General features: G+C 51.1%; 1 protein-coding gene across 2 annotated transcripts in view; it reads left to right on the top strand.

Moving 5' to 3' along the window:
- The first annotated feature begins 11,343 nt into the window (after positions 1-11,343).
- SIRT7 (sirtuin 7) overlaps positions 11,344-17,720 on the top strand; it is a 421,359-nt gene continuing 414,982 nt past the window's right edge. Inside the window, exon 1 of one of the 2 annotated variants that reach the window (XM_069655301.1) lies at positions 11,344-11,502. In XM_069655301.1, coding sequence (XP_069511402.1) covers positions 11,410-11,502 — 93 coding nt within the window. In that variant the 5' untranslated portion in view covers positions 11,344-11,409. Of the gene's footprint in view, positions 11,503-11,798; positions 12,100-17,720 lie in introns of those variants that run through there. The other variant, XM_069655302.1, reaches the window with a different exon arrangement.

Below are 17,720 nucleotides of genomic sequence, written 5' to 3'. Positions count from 1 at the left end.
CAGGTGGGTGGTGGGGGGGGAGTTAGCCATTCACTGGGGGAGTCTTTCAGTGGAAGGTCGACGGTGTAGATCAGCTGCAACCGGGTTTTACCTTTGTCCACAGCAGGGCCAAACGTGGCCCAACAATCAGGAGGGCTGGGGGGAGGCCCATCCCAACAAAAAGAGAAACAAAACCCAAAATTAACCAATCTAGGCCTGGAGTGCCTCGGGCCAGAGTGACTGTCCATCCACTCGGCTGGGGCATTACGTGGGACGCCCGGGTGCCGAGAGTACAGGTTCCGGCATGGAGAGTCTATGGCTGTTACTAGTCGTGTGCGACGGGGGGTTTCGCCCCTTTTGGAACTTTTATCCAGCGGCTGTGCTGAGGCTTTGGCGTTGAGCTGTGTCTTTTGTCTGCCGGGGAGGTAGTTAGATCTTCCTCAGGGGTCGAGGGTTCACCCCCCATGATGCAGCAGGCTTCTTCAAGAGCGTGGATCACCCTTGTCTGAAAAAAAAAAGCATTATTAAACCTACGCCTTTCTCCCTCTATTCAGGATTCTCATACTCTGGTGGTTTTCCCCCTGTCTTAACGTGCATTTGGATAGTTCCTTAATCCTGAGTGTTGTCATCTTGTCCTATTGCTCAACCCTCTTGGCTCTCGCTGTCTCGTCTGCCTGCACCCTGCCCGGTGGCCTTCCCCAGTGTTCCCCTCTGCCTTCCGCCCTCTCCTCTCCTACGGTGCTCTCTGTCTCTCCTAACTTTTCTAACTGCTTCTTTATTGACTATCCTGCCCTCCTCACAAAATCTGGTAGGAAGATGTTTAAAAAGGATATCCTGGTCTCCATCCCAGGCCTCCCTATCGCGGACACCTATACCAGTGCCTCCTCCAAGGAAACTTTCCCCGACATCCTCTTTGTCGTTCCCTCGCCAGACCTATGGACCCTACATATGGTCTCTGTACTCTCTCCTTTCCCTTCTTCTCCCATTAATGGCGGCACCCGGTGGGATGCCCTCCTGACCTCCTTCCATTCCTCTAAAGTGATCATTAATGTTTATTCTAATGGGACCGTCCTGGACCAAGGCCCTCAGGCAACCTTCACCTCTTTGATAAGATGCTTCCCGCGCCTCATCAATTTCTTTTCTTCTCCTCCTGTCCCCTCTCCCCCCTCCACGGCCTCCTCGCCTTCCCCTGCTGCCTCCTCCTCGGCTACCTTGCCCTCTCACTCCCTCTCTGCCCCACTTCGGGCTCCTTCTTCACCTCTGCAGGGCGTACCTCTGATCTGTACCCCTCCCTGGAAGTCTTTCAAGGATGGCAACCTTCTCCACATAGCCACTCTTAACTCTCGCTCAGCTGTCAAACACTTCTCCGACAACTGCCGCCTTCTGGAAGAACTTAACCTCAATGTCCTCGGTCTCACTGAGACATGGTTCACGGCCAGCTCTATCAAAAGCTTTGACACGCTCCTCCCTGACGGCAACAAGATACTCTCTGCACCCAGGTTCAACTGCTCCGGAGGGGGTGCAGCCCTGATCTTCACCCGAGTGGATTCCTGCTTCTGTCATCCCTACGCAGGCCTACTCCTCTTTGGAATGCCTTGTCTGTAGGCTCTCTCTCTCCCCTAGCCATTCCCTTACTGTGGCTACTATCTATCGGCCACCTGGTCAGATTTCCTCCTTCCTCTCTGAGTGGGCGGCCCTCTCCTCCTCACTCCTGGCCTCGTCCACTCAACTCCTCCTTCTTGGAGACTTCAACATCCACCTGGATGCCTCCTGTCCTCCCTCTGAACTCTTTCGCGACCTCTGTGACTCTCTCTCACACACTATTCTCCCCTCTGGCCCGACTCACTCTGCAGGGCACACTCTGGATGTTCTGATCTCCTCAGACCTTCCCCTTTCTGTCAATCTCACCACTCTTCTCTCCTGGAGTGATAACTTTCTCCTTTCCTCCCATCTCACCTTCTCTACCCCACAGGCCAAGCCACTTCCATCACTGCCACCCACCTTCTCAGTCATCCGACCCATGAAGCATGTATCAGTTCAGGCTTTCGCCACCACTTTCTCCACCCCTCCTTCCCCTTTGGCTGACTCCCACCCTGACACAGCCCTCTCCACGCTCCACTCTGCTATATCGGATACTCTTGATATCCTTGCCCGTCATGAAGATCCGTCTGAAGCCCAAAGCCAAGTGCATCTCCTGGTACCACTCAGACCTAGTCACCCTTAAACGCAAGTGCTGGGTGGCTGAGAGGAAATGGCGTGCTTCCTGTACATCCTCTGACAAACGGGCATGCCGTCTGCTCCAAAGGCAATACTGGCTCTCTGTCCTCACCAAGAAGAGAGCTCATATCCAAGCCCGCATCTCGGCGGCATCTAATAACTCGGCTGAACTCTTTAAAATCTGCAAGGAACTGGCCAATCCTGCCGCAGTCTCTACCTCTCCTGTCCCTTCCCAGGCCCTCTGCACGGCACTGGCTTCTCACTTCATCTCTAAAACTCAGGACATCCTGTCCTCACTCTCCTCCTCTCCTCTCCCCTGCCCCCCTATACTCTCTGCTCCTCCTCTGGCCCTTCTGCAACCACCCCTCCTCCCTCCTTCTCTGCCTTTCCCCTGTCCTCTGCAGATGAGGTTTCTAGACAAGTCCGATCTATGAAAGTCTCGTCAACACAGATTGACCCATGTTCCTCCAAAACCATCAAGGACCACATTGACACCTTGGCTCTTGCCTTGGCTGACTTCTACAACCACACCTTCACCACTGGAGTCTTCCCATCCCCCCTGAAGCACTCCCTTGTGCACCCTCTTCTTAAGAAACCCTCTGCCGATCCCTCTTGCCCGGCCAACTATCGCCCAATCTCCATCACTCCCTTCCTGGGCAAGCTCTTGGAGAAACTGGCCATCTCCTAGCTTAATCTCCACACTGAATATGTTGGTTGTCTTCATGACCATCAGTCTGGCTTCAGAGCTGCCAGAAGCACGGAAACTGCTCTCCTGAACATCCGTGAAGACCTGCTCTCAAACCTTGACTATAACACACACTGTGTCCTCATCCTGCTTGATCTCTCTTCTGCCTTTGACACTGTCAACCATGCCATCCTGCTACAGTGTCTCTGTGATAACCTAGGTATCACCGGTCAGGCCTTGGCATGGCTGACTTCCTTCCTCTCTGACCGTCCCTCCCAGGTCCAACTTGGGTCCTTCCACTCTGCTATCTTTTTCTCTACCTGTGGTATCCCCAGGGGTCTAACCTCTCTCCCTGGCTGTTCAACCAATACCTGGCACTCCTTGCCCATCGCATTGCTGCTCTCTGCCCCAACTTTCATTGCTATGCGGATGACACTCTTTTCAGGCTACCTTCGGCCACCACTTCCCCGTCCCTCATCTCTGACGGTCTGTCTGCTATCCAGGAGTGGTGTACCGCCAATGCCTCTGCCTTAATGCCGGTAAGACTGAGATTCTCCTCATCTGCACACCCGCTCCCTCCTTTCCTGCAGCTCTCTGGCCGGCCTCTCTTGGCCCTCTTCCTATTCCCACCTGCAAGGCTAAGAACCTGGAGGTCATATTAAACTCCACACTCTCTTTCTCCCCTCACATCTCTGACGTCTCTAAGAAGTCACATTACCAGCTGCACCTCCTCAGAGGCATTCTTCCTTTCCTTTCCTTCCCCCAGAACCTCACTGTCTCCAGAGCGCTGGTTCTCTCCAGGCTGGACTATTGCAACAGACTCTTTCTAAATCTGCCTGCTTCTACTCTAAGCCCTCTGCAACTCATCCAGAACAGGACTGCGAGACTTGTTCTTGGCCTCAAGCCCAGGGATCGTATCTCTCCAGGACTGGAATCTCTGCACTGGCTCCCAGTGGCTGCGAGGATTAAGTGCAAAACCCTCTGCATCGTCCACAAGGCCTTCTGGGGCCTGGGGCTGCAATACCTTCAACTCTCTCTTGCTAAATATCTACCCTCTCGAGCTCTTCGCTCATCTGCCTCCAACTCCCTCAGGGTCAGTCGCTTCTCCAAGCAACGAATTGGCGGTAGATCTCTCTCTTCGGCTGGGGCCTCCCTCTGTAACAGCCTCCACAACTCCCTGAAACTTGAGGAGAACCATTTTAGGTTCCGAAAGCACCTAAAAACCTTCCTCTTTGCTTCTGTTTTCTCTCCCCCTCTTTCCTGCTGAAGTCCTGCTGTTACTGGGACTGCACGGGTTCCTGGCCACCCATCTGATTTCGGGCCTAAGCGCTCCCAGTTGCACGCTTGCGCTGCCTTCCTGGCAACCCCTGCACCTGGGGACTGTTTTTCTGTATCCCTACAGTCCCCATAACAGCACTTATGTCTGCACTCACCCTGCACTTGCCATCAGCTGGCCGTTCTTTATTTATTTTATGTTATTATCTTATTATCCCATGTACTGCACTTTCCTCCCCCCGCACTTTTCTTTTTCCCCCCTTCCCCTGCACTTACGCTAGCTGAATGACACCTGGCCTAGTAGGATCATTGTCTGTCTTCTCTCTGTTCCCCCTCCCTTGCCTTGACGCGCCTTGAAACACCTGTGTATAGGCACGTTATAAAAGTCATATCATATCATATCAAATGTGTACTGGAGCGAGGCCGGGTAGAGCCACCGATATTTGATCTTTTGATCCTGCAAGAAAGTTGTTAGCGGCCGAAAGGGCTCTCTGCCGTTGGACGGTTGAGGCGGCTAAGTCCTGGAAAAGCTGTATGGTGGCTCCCTGGTATGTAAGGTCACCTTGTGAGCGGCTTACCATCATAATTTCTTGTTTTGTGGTGAAAAAGTGGACTCTGGTGATCATTCCAGGGACAGTGGTCATCGGGGCCCCTCAGCGGCTTCACAGTCTATGAGTGCGATCCAGCAGTGACTTATCACAGTCCGGGAGGAGAGTCTGGAAGAGGTCCCCGATGTAAACAGGAAGGGCTTGGTCCGGTATTGAGGTGGGGACCCCTTTGATGTGGATGTTGTTCCTGCAGGACCTGTTTTCCAGGTCCTCCTGTTTGTGGTGCATATTTTCTGAGTTGTCCTCCAGAGACTGGATTTTCCGGTGCAGCTCTGCAATCTGCGCTGTGTGTTCCAGGACTTGGTCTTCTGTGTCCCCGACCCTGTGTTCCACCTCCTCAACGCGGTTGTCTAGGCCCTCTATCCTGGTCGTGACCTCTGCCATACAGTTGCGGAACTCCACTTTGATGTCGGCTAAGAGGGCCTGGATATCTTCTTTTGTGGCCCATTGTGCCTGGGGTCTCGTAGGCGAGGAGGGTTGGGCCGAGGGGGGGGTCCAGCTGTTTGGGTTTGTCCCTCAGCTGCAGTAAATTGGCAATGTTCGCTGATTTTGGACCCTTGTGCTTGGACATCTTGGTGTCCGGGTCGCCGTCTGCTCGGATGGGTGTTGTCCATGGGCTGTTGTTGAGGGGACCAACATGGAGTGGGGGTGGTTGCCGGGTGGGCCTCCCACTTCGCTTTAGCCGGGTGCGCAGGTCTCCATGGGGTACCCTGACAGACAACTCCACCTTTTGTGTTATTGCGATGGTTTATGTCTCCTGCGCAGGCAATGGGGGGTGCATTGCTTCCGGCGTCGAGGTTTTTCCACTCGGTGGTCTACAGCGAGCTCTAGGTCCCACCCGGAAGTTGTCGAGGCACTGCACCCCTCTTTCGACGAGACGCTCTCCCCACTGTGGCCTGACTATGGGGCCAGTGTCTGCTGAGAGGTCAGCGCAGGATTTCACTTCGCTGCTTGTTAGGATGAGGAGTGCCCTTTGATATCTAAGCTGGGGGGCGTGCTTGACTCCGTAGTGCAGTACTATCTTTAGATAACGTGCCTGTCCCCTTGTCACTAGGCGCAGGTGCTGGCGCAGCAGTGCTGCAATAAGGTGTCACAAGCCCACTTGTAGCATATTTACGTTCTATATTGCCTGGGGGGCTGCAGCTGGTGTGCCCTGCGGGGGTTGCGTGTCAAACCGTCACTCTCTATGGGCTGGTGTTTGCGTGGGCTCCCGGAGGAGAGTTACTGCAGGCACTTTCGGAGTAGGAGAGAGTGCCTGTCCGCTTCCCACACATGTCGATCCTCCATTCACAATCCTCTATGGGGATTTATTCCTGGTTGGGGAGGGGAGACCACGGCGGGTGAGGTGCAGGGGTCTGTCCCCCCCTTTAACGGTGTGCTCTCAACGGGGTTGGCGGAGTGCCTCGTCTGCAGCAGCGTGCTTCGTTCGCAGATCTGGACCTAGGGGCATATCACTCGGTCTACCAGTTGTTGCAGCTGTGTTGTGCACTGCCGAGGAATTCTCCAGGGGCCGTGCTGCCCGCGTAGAGTCGTCAGCTGGTCAACACACAGTTGTTGTGTGGGTGCGCCTCTCTGCTCGAAGCCTGGCCTGCCCAAGTTGTTCTTGGGGGAAAGGAGGGCCGGCGAGCTATGGCTCCAGGAGTACACTTCTCTTAGGCAATGTCCGGGCACCCTCTATGTCTTGCCGCTGGTGCGTGGCCTTGCCACGTGGTCTGGCCCGCTCTCCTGGGGCGCTGGGGCCAAAGCTTGGATCTTGGGCAATCCTGGTCTGATTCTCACTAGGATTGGGCCGAAATGTAGCTAGCTGCTACCGACTGCCTTCCCGAGGGCCGGGGCAGCTTGCGGGCTGGGCAAAGCTGTTGGAGATCGGTGTTGCTCTCAGGCTCAGACTGAGGTGCTCGTTCAGGCGTCCATATTGCCTGCGCCCCTGGTGGCTCTCTCAGTCCTTCCTGTTTTAATCTGTCAGCGTGCATTTCCTACTGACGAGTCTTCTTTTGTACCGCCAAACAGCAGCACCTAGGCGTGATACTGAGCCCAAATTAAGCCTACGGGCAGTTCACAGGATCACAGCTTCAGGCCGACACTTCACTGTGCCCACTTTAAGTGTGCCACCCATAGGCTGCAACACAGCTTTAAAAAGCACATCATAGGGCACTGGGCTAAATACACTTGGGTGATAGTTCTGTTCTAGTTCACAGCCGAAGACAGTTTAATGCACTTATGGCAAATCGGGAAAGCTGCACCTAGGGACCCCGGGGGCCGCGCAGGCTGCAGTTCTTAGTTCATGGGAGATGATAGTGGGCAGATGGCAGGTTGCAGTCACGGGCCACCACTTTGCACTCCCTGGTCTGCAGTAGTATTTGCCCTGTGCGGCAGCGGAGGCGGCGCTGTCTCACTTGCAGTAGCGCCCAGCCACCCCCTCCTCGCTGAGGACCGAGGCCCGGTATGTCCTTTCCTGCTGGGGTGGCGATAGACCATAGCTGGGCCGTGAATATTGGGCACTGTGGCGCTGCACACTGGCATCTTCTATGGGACGGTGTATTCTTCTCACTGCAGCAGCGTGCTGCTTTCCTCAATGGAGTGATGGTCCAGGCCGCTCCATTTCTCTGTTCCGGCGGCGGATGCCGCTCCGCTCCTCCATGCAGGAGCTATCATTACTGCTGTGGCAGAGGCAGTGCTGCTCTTGAGGGAAACATCTCAGTGACCGCAGCTGTGTTGTAAGCCACACCTTCCCTGCTCTGATGACTGCAGCTGGAGTGGTGTTAGCCGCTCCCCTCATCCCGGCGCAAGTCCTTCTTTACTTTTGTGGCAGAGGCCATGCTGATCCTTCCACTTCATTTCTATTGGCACAGAGACCCCTGGCTCTCCGGTGGGCGCGGCCCTTGTCGGTAGTCATCAGGACTGCCCTTGACATGATTCAGATGGTGCCAGTAAGCCCGCACTAGGGACTGCAGTGGCGGGCACCCGTGTACTACAAGACTTAGTCAGCTTTGCTGATGGTCATCAGACCAGATCCGACATTGGACATGAGAGCTCTGCATGGCAGGCACTCTCCACAGTGTGCTCCGGTGTTACCGGGCAGCACACAAGCTTCCTCTGACATTATCGCCAAAATGATGGGGCCTGGTATAGCTGGACCCCCTCCTGCAGGCTTGCTCTCAATACACACAGGAATCAGTGAGTTCTGTTAAGGGGCCCGATGGTGCTGGGCCATGCTTTGGAAGGGCACTGCATGGCAGGCCCTCTGCTCCCGATGTTGCACTGGTGCAGCGCAGCAACTGGACACAGAGGCAGGTGTCAGGTGGCATTTGACTGTCACACAGGCGGCTGTGCACACCTTTTAACTTGATGACACGTCGCCCACGTAAACTCTCACACGCAACTTTCGCACGACCCCAGCAGGGGCTTAAGTCACAACATCCCATTCCAGGATTATACAATAAAACAAGGACAGACACAAAGCAGCACACAATACATTCTACATGTGCATGGCTGCGCACACCCACGTTTGCTTGGACTGTGTCCAGTTTAAGCCCATGGGATGGGCGGAGGCACAGTATGAAGAGCGCATCACAGTCCGTTGGCCATGGGGATACAATACATTACACACTTCCATGGATGCGGACAGCAGCATTCACTTTGGCTGCGGCCAATTTAAGGCGGGCGAACAGCAGGGGCACAATACATTACACACTTCCATGGATGCAGACAGTAGCATTCGCTTTGCCTGCTGCCAATATAAGACGGGCAGGCTGACAGCACTAAGGTCCATCACTGACCGTTATGAGACATAGGTTGGTGCAAACACTGACCTTAACTTTTGCTGAGCCCATTTTAAACCCACTCGACGGGCCGGATCACAGTATCAAGACATATCACTGTCCACGGGACATTGGAAGACGCCATACATCATACATTTAAAATGGTGTGGACACCGACATACACTTGTACTGAGTCTATTTTCAGGCCACTAGACAGGTGGGAGCACAGCATGAAGACACACATCATTGTCCACTGGGCATTTGGGGACACAACATAAAAGGGGAAACATTTTTATTAGTCCATGAATACAAGTCCTTTGACTGCATGCAGGCAAAGCCACGCCCATGTTTACCGTGGGCCACATCTGCCCTGTGACATCAGTCTCTGGATAGCGGTAGTCCCTGCTGACGGAGTGCCAGCAAGATGTTGGAGCCGGCTGTTGGTAGCGACCAGCGGGAGACAATGCAGGCATCTGGTAGGACTCTGCTGGGGGAACATTGAAGAATAAGAAGGGAAAACCCACTCCTGGCCCAGGCTCTTCAACGGGCCGCTAGGATAGTCAAGGTGGATGGATGATGGTGCTCTGCAGCAGCACTGGCATGCATCGGGCAAGACCTTATTTGAGTGGCCAATGGTTGTCGGGAATGGCCTTGGCAGTTGTGTATGAGACATTACTAGAACAACGGTCCGTGCCACGCCCTCCTCGCACAGGCAGCAGTCCACTGCCATTGCTGTGGTGTCGGTCCTCGCTGCGCTCTCCTCCCCCAGGCAGGAGTCCGCTGCCATTGCTGTGGTGTCGGTCCTTGCTGCACCTCTCTCCCCAGGGCAGAAGCACCATGCTTTACTGCGGGAGCGGTCTGTGGCATGCCTTGCTTCCCCAGGCAGGAGCCTGCTGACACTGTGATTCGGCGCAGTCATTGTTGCGCCGCTGCTTTCTTTCCCTCAGGCAGGAGCAGCTTTTCAGTCTTCAGATCGTCATGTTACTCTTCTTTTCCCATTTCACTTATTGTGCGCACCAGGGTCTCCGAGACGGGTGCCCGCACCAAGTGGGGCCTCGCTGGCGATGCAGTCAGTCATCGGCGTAGACCCAAGCTCCTTTTATGTAAAACGCTGCGGGGACTCCAGCAGTATGAGCAGAGGCGTGGGCATGGTAGGGACTGAGGGGCAAGGCCCACCCCAAATCTGTAAATTCCCACTCAGCAGCTCTGTGTGGGCATTTACAGATATTTTTGTCAGTGCAGTGGGCCCAACTACATTAGCTTCACGCCCCATTTGCTAGACAATCCTGGCTACGCCTCTGAGTACGAGACCGCCTGCTGCGGGACCTCGTCAATATGGCTGATGGTCATCAGACTGGTTCCGACTAACTTTGTGCTAATTATTATTTTTTTTCCTCACACACTCCGGGGATTCCGGCAGCGTGAGCCCGCTCCCAGAGGGACCTCATTGGAGGACCGACGGTTGTCGGGTACGGCCTGACCAGCAACACGCACTATCAGGCAGGTGCCTGCAAGGGATCTGCCAGAGCACGCCGGGTTCGTTCCTCGTTGCCATTTGTTCACAGGCCCGGTGGTGCTCAGCCACATTTATTAACTTGATGACACGTTGCCCACGTGTCACCTCACACGTGCATATCTCTCAACCATTTGTGTTGCAAAGACGCATACTTGCCAACCCTACAGATTTAGGCAGTAGGCTACTGCCTTTTAAGCAGTCCTACCGCCTACAGATTTCAGTGACAGATCCTACTGCTATTTACAGTGGTGGCATGTAATTTTTGTGACTCTAAGGCAGGCTTCAGGACAAAGCATGCAACACATTAGTCTGTCTATACAGTGGACTGGTAGGTGATTACTTTAATTGGACTCAGACCAATCCACTGAACTGACCGCTACTTGACTCTGTCCAGCACTCTTGCCAGGACAACTCTTAGGTAAACCACCAGTGAAAGCAAGTGGCAGAGTGTAACACCATCACACAGCATCTGCTGACAATTTGGTGTTAAGTTACCATTCACAATTATTCAATTTTTACATTTCAACATCTTTCCATGTTGTGCTGTTTGCATGTTTTATATTTCCCTGTGATGTCATTGTTATGGGAATTATTATTTTTGAAACTTGAAAAATCCTACACATCTTTTTGGTCACAGAATGTTGGCAAGTATGAAGACGGGTGAAATCCCCCGATTTTGCATTTGGCGGGTGAGACGCCCATTGGAATGAATGGGCGTGCAGGAGGCTTGGCGGGTGAGTCAGCCCTTTACAAGGCGGATGACACCTGCCAAAAGCTTGTGAGTTGAGTTCTATGCACGTGACTTTGGCACAAGCCCAAGAGGGGCTTAAGTCACAACATCTTCGGTGGGTAACTGATGCACAGGAAGTAGTGCGGCCCTTTTATTGAGCTGATGCCAAGGTGTGTCCAGTGTCACTACACAAGTGCCACTGCACGACCCCGAGAGGCATCCAACCACAACACTAAGCATTTAATATGAACCAGATACATGTTTTCTGTGTACGATTATGTTGGGCTTCTGTGTGCTTGGACCGGAATTTATGTTTGTAAATTTTATATTTTGCCCAATCATTTACTCGCTGTCCATAATTATATCAGTACCAAGAGGCCATACGTTACCCTCTCTATAAACTATGTGCCGCTGCGTCATCACTAGCTAAAGCGACTATCGCGAACACTTACAGACATGTTCCCGAAAGACATTCCTCTTAATTGCTGCCCGTGGCGTGAAAGATTCTCAAACTGTAAACCGTCAGCACACAGTTAATTATCTAGGTAAGAGGCAGAGCCCCTTTCTACTTCTATAGTATATGCCCCTCCTGGTTTTACTTCCGGGTTAGGCCCAGAAACGGAAGAAGTGTTAATATTATGGCTGCAGGGGGGATGAGCCGTACGGAGAGGAAAGCACAGCAGCGAGCCCGCATTCAACAGGGGGAGGAAACCAGAGCACGGGTTCGCAGGGTGAGGACGGCTTGAGTTTGGGGCTAGGGATACAAATTGGGATATGAGGTAATCCACGGTTTACGTAGATAACCGGTAACTGATGACAATGGGGCGGGGCTAATAATTGGGGGCGGGGCTGGAGGCAGACACTCTAAGTCTTAAGGCGTAAGTGAGCCGAGACACTAGACTTGAGAGGAGGTGTTGCAGAAAGTGCTAGGCATAGAGTTTTCAGCTCCCATAATAATTGAGCAAGTGAAAGTGGTGGGTTTGCTTACAGCTGCCTAGTTTTCAGTTTGAATATGTGTGACATTTACATGTTTGCAATGTACTTGTGTGTGACAGTGCCATATATTTGTGTTACGTTTTGAGTGATTGATACATAAAGGGGCTTGCATACTTCTCAGCTCACACGCTTTAGACAGGGGTCCCGACCGCCATGGAATGAATGAATTCGCCCGCCAGGCCTAATCCTGTCGATTAATTCCAATGGGCTCTTAAAAAGTTGGGTGGTATGAGCTCGAGCAGACATGGCAGAGAGCAGTTGTTTTGCGGAAGTAGACGAGGAAGTGGGTGTCAAAGTTACAGACTATGAAAGGACAACTCGGAGAAGGAAAGGTATTTGAATAGCAGATGTATTGAGTATTAAATAAAGGAACTGTTGTGCCCCTCCTATGTTTCACATTGTACTTGGCTTGCCGGAATAAAACGATGTTTGAGTGTCACACTATAGATGTGTGGCAAGTAGCAATTCTAGGGTAGGGTGCCAAGCATTATGTTTTCCACGATTGACTTGCATTGATGGCAAGGACATTTTTGGTGTGGGAAAGTTGAAAAATATCAAGACGTTTGCCTGGTAATTCGGGGTCTCAGGCGCATTGGGAGAGTTGATTGGTCTGGTATTGAGCCCATTGCCATCTTGTCTTGTGCACCCTGATTAGCCGTCGATCGTCTAATCGCACTCTAAAGTGGCAGTTCTCTGAACTTCAGCAAATGAAGGACATATGCTGAGAAGAACCACCAAGTAAGTACACATCCTCTGTCGGGCGACCAAGCCTGGCTGATGTATCATCATGTAACAGAAATTGGCTTGTGTGACGACCATGGCACTTCATTGAAATAGAAATGTCCTCCCATGAGCATTCTCCCAAGCAGGTAAATGTAAACTGGAGCCTGGCAACATTGTAAAGCTGCAGAAGAGCTTTCAGGTTTTAAGCTTGGTTTTGTTTAACCACTCCATGTGTGCAATGGGCTTTTAATGGCATTGCTATGTTTTTGATATAACCTTTTGAGGGATGCATAGGGTTTTGATTGAAGAAGACGGTTGCCAACATCTAAACTGAATGTGGGGTGCAGCAAAGAGAAGCTAGTTTTCTGGGTGTAAGGGCAGAGGAAGACATCAGGGAAACCATCGGATTGTATATAGGGGCAACTGTCAGGGCCGGTCTTACAACAGATTGCAACCCGGGCGGGAAGCATTGTTGGCGCCCCTCTCCCCCGACCTGTGATCTCATGCATGTGTCATGGGCTGAGCAGCGGGAGCAGGGACTATTGTCATTGCTGTCATCTGCTGAATTTCATGAACCTCAGAAAACAGCAATAAGAGGGTCAAACCCGAACAGGCCTGGTTATGTTAGTCTGCTTTTGCTCTTCATTTTTAGTAACAATTACCAGTTTGCTGTTGTGACTCAGGTCAGAGAATTGACAATTTCAGATCTACACTAATGTCATTCGTATGACCTCAAACATTTAGCCACTCTTAGGTGATGAACTGGTCTTGAACAGTGTTACTCAAACCTCCAAGAACAAGCACCGGCAACATACCCACCGATAGCTGTACAAGCCCGTCTAGCTCAGCATTAAAATAAATGCATTTATGCAATATGTATTGCATCAAATATTTCACGGGAAGTTAAATATATTTAGGAGGGACACACGTAAACAATATCACTACTCCATGTGAGTGGTAAAGTCTACTTTAAACATATGCAGAAAGCTAACCTGCATGTACAATTCAACATAGCTCCCAATGTTAATGTTGGAGAGGTGGCGTTCTAAAATGATGACATTACAATGTGGACTTTACATTGAAACACACTGCAGTGCATTACCGCGGCAGAGAAATGGCAGTTCGAGTATTGGGGTTTGTTTCGCTCATGCTTGTGAACTCTCAAAATTCTTAAATGTTTTCTTCGTGATCACTCATTTTAGCTCCCGACGGCACCATGAAACTATAAGATCGCAAAGAAAAACGATGTCTACCATCCTAACATAAAAACAAAAACAATAAAATTCTTAAAGGGTGGGAGATGACCTTTTCTTGGGACTCGTTAAGTTTACTTTTTGCAAATTACTAGTTGCGTGCTGCTTGAATAACAGCGGCCCTTGCATATTGTGCAGTGTATAGACGAATTTCATTTCAAGGGACTTGGAGTACTGCAGATATCAGGGGAAGCATCTCCAGTGTACCCCAAGGATAGTGCGCTTTGCCCTCCATTTTCACCCCCCAGCCTTGCAGCCCTGCACTTTTTCACATTCTCCATTATGGTAAAGAACATAGTCCCGAGCAAGGGAGAGAAATGGACTATGCAGAAGGAGCTGCCTCCCCAGGGTGTGTTTAGCTGCTGGTGTATCAAATGCAGAAATGGGTGGCATCAAGAGCCCCACGCTCTGAAACATCTTTTGCGCACTGGTTGGTCACACGACAGAAAGTGTGAGCAGGTGAGCCCCCAACACTTGAACCATTGTTTAGAGACCTGGCTTTGATTAATGTGGCTTTGATTAATGTGGCGTTAGCTAGTCATGGCCATTTCCCAGCGTTCGTGTTAAAGGAGATTGGAAGGTGCACTGTGCAGGGTATTTTAAAGGCCATGAATTGATGCTGCTGTCACAGGTTTCCCCCCTTCTCATCTGTCTGTGTTGTTTGTTGGAGTTCTTCGATGGAGTCTTCTTTCGCACAGTTTGGGTCTTGTATAACCCTGTGCGTATGTCCTCGGGTTCCAGCGTGCGTTCAGCATCCCTTCTCCTGGGAACGTTCAGATGTCCGGGAAAAGTCCAGGAAACGGAGAAGAGTGCACTCGGGAATGAGTGCACAGAGATCCGGGATGCAATCGAGGACAAAAAAGGGGAGGAATGAAGGAGTAGGAATTTAGGGCGTCCGGGAATCAGGAATCAAAGGAATTAGCAAAAGTGAACTACGGCAGCACACGTCTAGCCACTGCAAGCCGTAGCGTTGAGACGCGCAGGGCCGCAGGGGCGTGTCAGCTTTATAGAACGTAGTGCGTATGATGTGGAAACTGGTAAATAGCTTTCCGGGTTCGTCGGCCATGTTGGGAGTACTGCTGAGTGCAAGCCTTTCGCGCCTTGAAACACCTGTGTATAGGCGCGTTACAAATACCATATCATATCAAGCCCCTATGGGTCAGGGACCAGGAAGTCCAGAAAGGACGCGTCCGATAGGCCTGTTCCTCCGGGTGTATAAGGTGGTACCTTTTGGAGTAGTCTGGGGGCATTTAGGTTTGAGACTGGTGCCCAGGTGCGTTCACTGGGAGGGTACCCTTTCCACTGAACCAGGTACTGTAGCTGACCACGTCTGTACCTAGAGTCACGTATTCTGGACACTTCGTATTCTAGCTGGTCATTGACAACCACAGGGGTAGACCTTGGAGCAGTCCGGGAGGTCTGGATGTATGGTTTCATTAGAGACGTGTGAAACACTGGGTGGATCCTCTTCCAGGAGTCTGGTAGTTTGAGTCGGAAGGCCACTGGGTTAATGATTTCCTTTATGGAAAAAGGGCCATAGTACCGGGGAGCCAACTTATTATGTCATAAGTGTCGAGGCCGTAGTTTCGAGGATAGCCAGACCTTATCACCCACTCCATAAGAAGGCTCGGGTCTTTGTTTGGAGTCCGCATAGTGTTTGGTGTTAGTTCGAGCCCTTTCGAGGTGTTCTTTGGCTTCCTTGTGTACGTTGATGAGGGTTTCAATCCAGGAGTCGACTGTAGGAACTGGTGTATGATGTGGGAGAATGGGTGGTAAACCGAAGGGTGGAATCCTTGGCTGCAGAAGAAGGGGCTGGTCTTGACAGCTGAGTGATCCGAATTGTTGTAGGCGAATTCAGCCACAGGTATTAAGACTGACCAATCGTCCCGGACCTTGGTGGTGAAACAACAAAGATACTGCTCCAGGGTTTGGTTCAAACATTCAGTAGCTCCGTTGGTCTGTGGATGATAACCTGAGGAGAGGGCTCTTTGGATTCCTAGTATACGGCATGAGTGTTTCCAGAATTGAGATATGTATTGAGGTCCTCTGTCTGATATGATCTTGGAAGGGTGTCCATGAAGTCGGAATATGTGTTCCAGGAAGATTCTAGTGAGTTCTGAGGAAGATGGTAGCTTATACAAGGGTGTAAAATGAGCCATGTGAGTGAATAAATCAATGCTAACCATGATAGTTGTGTATCCCCTGGAAGGTGGTAATTCCACAATAAAGTCCGTAGCCATGAATTCCCAGGGTCTTGTTGGTAGCGTTGGTTGGAGTAGGAGACCCGCCGGTCTCTTGTTATCATGCTTGTTTTGATTGCAGACTGCACAGGCTTGGATATACTGCTGGACGTCAACTTTCATTTTTGGCCACCAAAACTGTCTTTGTATTAAACGGAGAGTGTTGGTGATGCCACAATGTCCTGAATCAAGGGTATCATGACAGAGGCTTGTAATCCTTTGTCACAGTCTCTGTGTGGGGATGACCAGGCCATTATCCTTGAACAAATACCTGTCTTTTGTTTTAAGATTCCATCGATTCATCCCAGTAAATTCCTTCCAGATCTCAGAGGACTGGGGTTGAATCCGAATGTCTTCCAGGAGACTGATTGCTTGGGCTACAAAAATTGTGTGGGGAAACATCTTTGGGAAGGATCGATCTTCAATAGTTTTGTAGTCGGGACGTCGGGATAAGGCGTCAGCAATTATGTTGTGTGTTCCAGGAACATGATGGATTTGGAACTGGTACTGGGCAAAGAAGGCGGCCCAACGGGCTTGACGACTGTTCCTACATTCCAGGTATTGTAAAACTTGAAGATTCCGATGCTCCGTACGGACCTGAACAGGATGTTTTGCTCCCAGGAGTAGATGATGCCACTTTGTGAAGGCTTGACGGATGGCTAACGGTTCCTTTTCCAGAACAGAATAATGGGTCTTGCTAGGAGTTAGGGTTCGTGAGAGATAAGTGATGGGATGTTCTAACTTGTCCTCGAATTCCTGCTTTAGGACTGCTCCGATGGCATATTTGGAGGCATCAGTCTCCACTAGAAAAGGTCGATCAATGTCAGGTTGCGCCAGGATGGGGGCTTGTGTAAACTCCGACTTCAATTGTTGGAACGGCTCATCTTGGACTGCTGTCCAAAGGAAGGGATTATCCTTCTTCAACAATGTAATGATCAGTTGAACTATCTCCGAAAAGGAAGGTATGAATTTCCGTTAGAAGTTGGCAACCCCCAGGAAGGATTGAATCTGTTTCACAGTAGTTGGAACAGGCCAGGATAGTATGGAATTTACTTTTGAGTGGTCCATTCCAATTCCTTCTGGACTAAGGACGAATCCGATATAGTGAACAGTAGAGACATGGAAAAGGCATTTCTCGGGTTTAGCCAGGAGCTTATGTTCACAAAGCCGCTGTAAGACTGCCTTAACATGCTCTTCATGCTTAAGATGGTCCTTGGAGTATATCAGAATATCGTCGAGGTAAACTATGACGAAGAGGAACAGCATATCGGAGAACACCCGGTCCATGAAACGTTGGAAGACTGCTGGGGCATTGGCGAGTCTGAAGGGCATAACCAGGTATTCAAAGTGACCAAAGGGTGTTCTAAAGGCTGTTTTCCATTCGTCACCTTCCCTTATACGGATCAGATGGTAGGCACCTCTGAGATCCAATTTCCTGAAGACTGCAGCTCCTCTCACCGCTTCCAGGATATCCGAGATTAAGGGCAATCGGTAGCGGTCCTTGAGGGTGCATTGATTAAGACCACGATAATCATGACAAGGCCTAAGCTCCTTAGTATCTTTCTTGGCAACGAAAAACAACGAAGCTCCCGCCGGGGATTTGGATGGTCGTATGGTGCCATTTTCTAGGTTGGTAGGGCCCTTTTCTCTCATTCTGATAGAATGAACATCCTTCCAATGGGAATCACTGCTGAAGGTTCAGTATCAATAGAGCAGTCTTCAGGTCTGTGAGGGGGT

Source organism: Ambystoma mexicanum, chromosome 3q (assembly GCF_040938575.1).
Source record: "Ambystoma mexicanum isolate Mex_15411 chromosome 3q, UKY_AmexF1_1, whole genome shotgun sequence".
Taxonomy (NCBI): Eukaryota; Metazoa; Chordata; class Amphibia; order Caudata; family Ambystomatidae; genus Ambystoma; species Ambystoma mexicanum.
The sequence above is the reverse complement of the archived record's forward strand: the minus strand, read 5'-3'. Positions and strand labels throughout refer to the sequence as shown.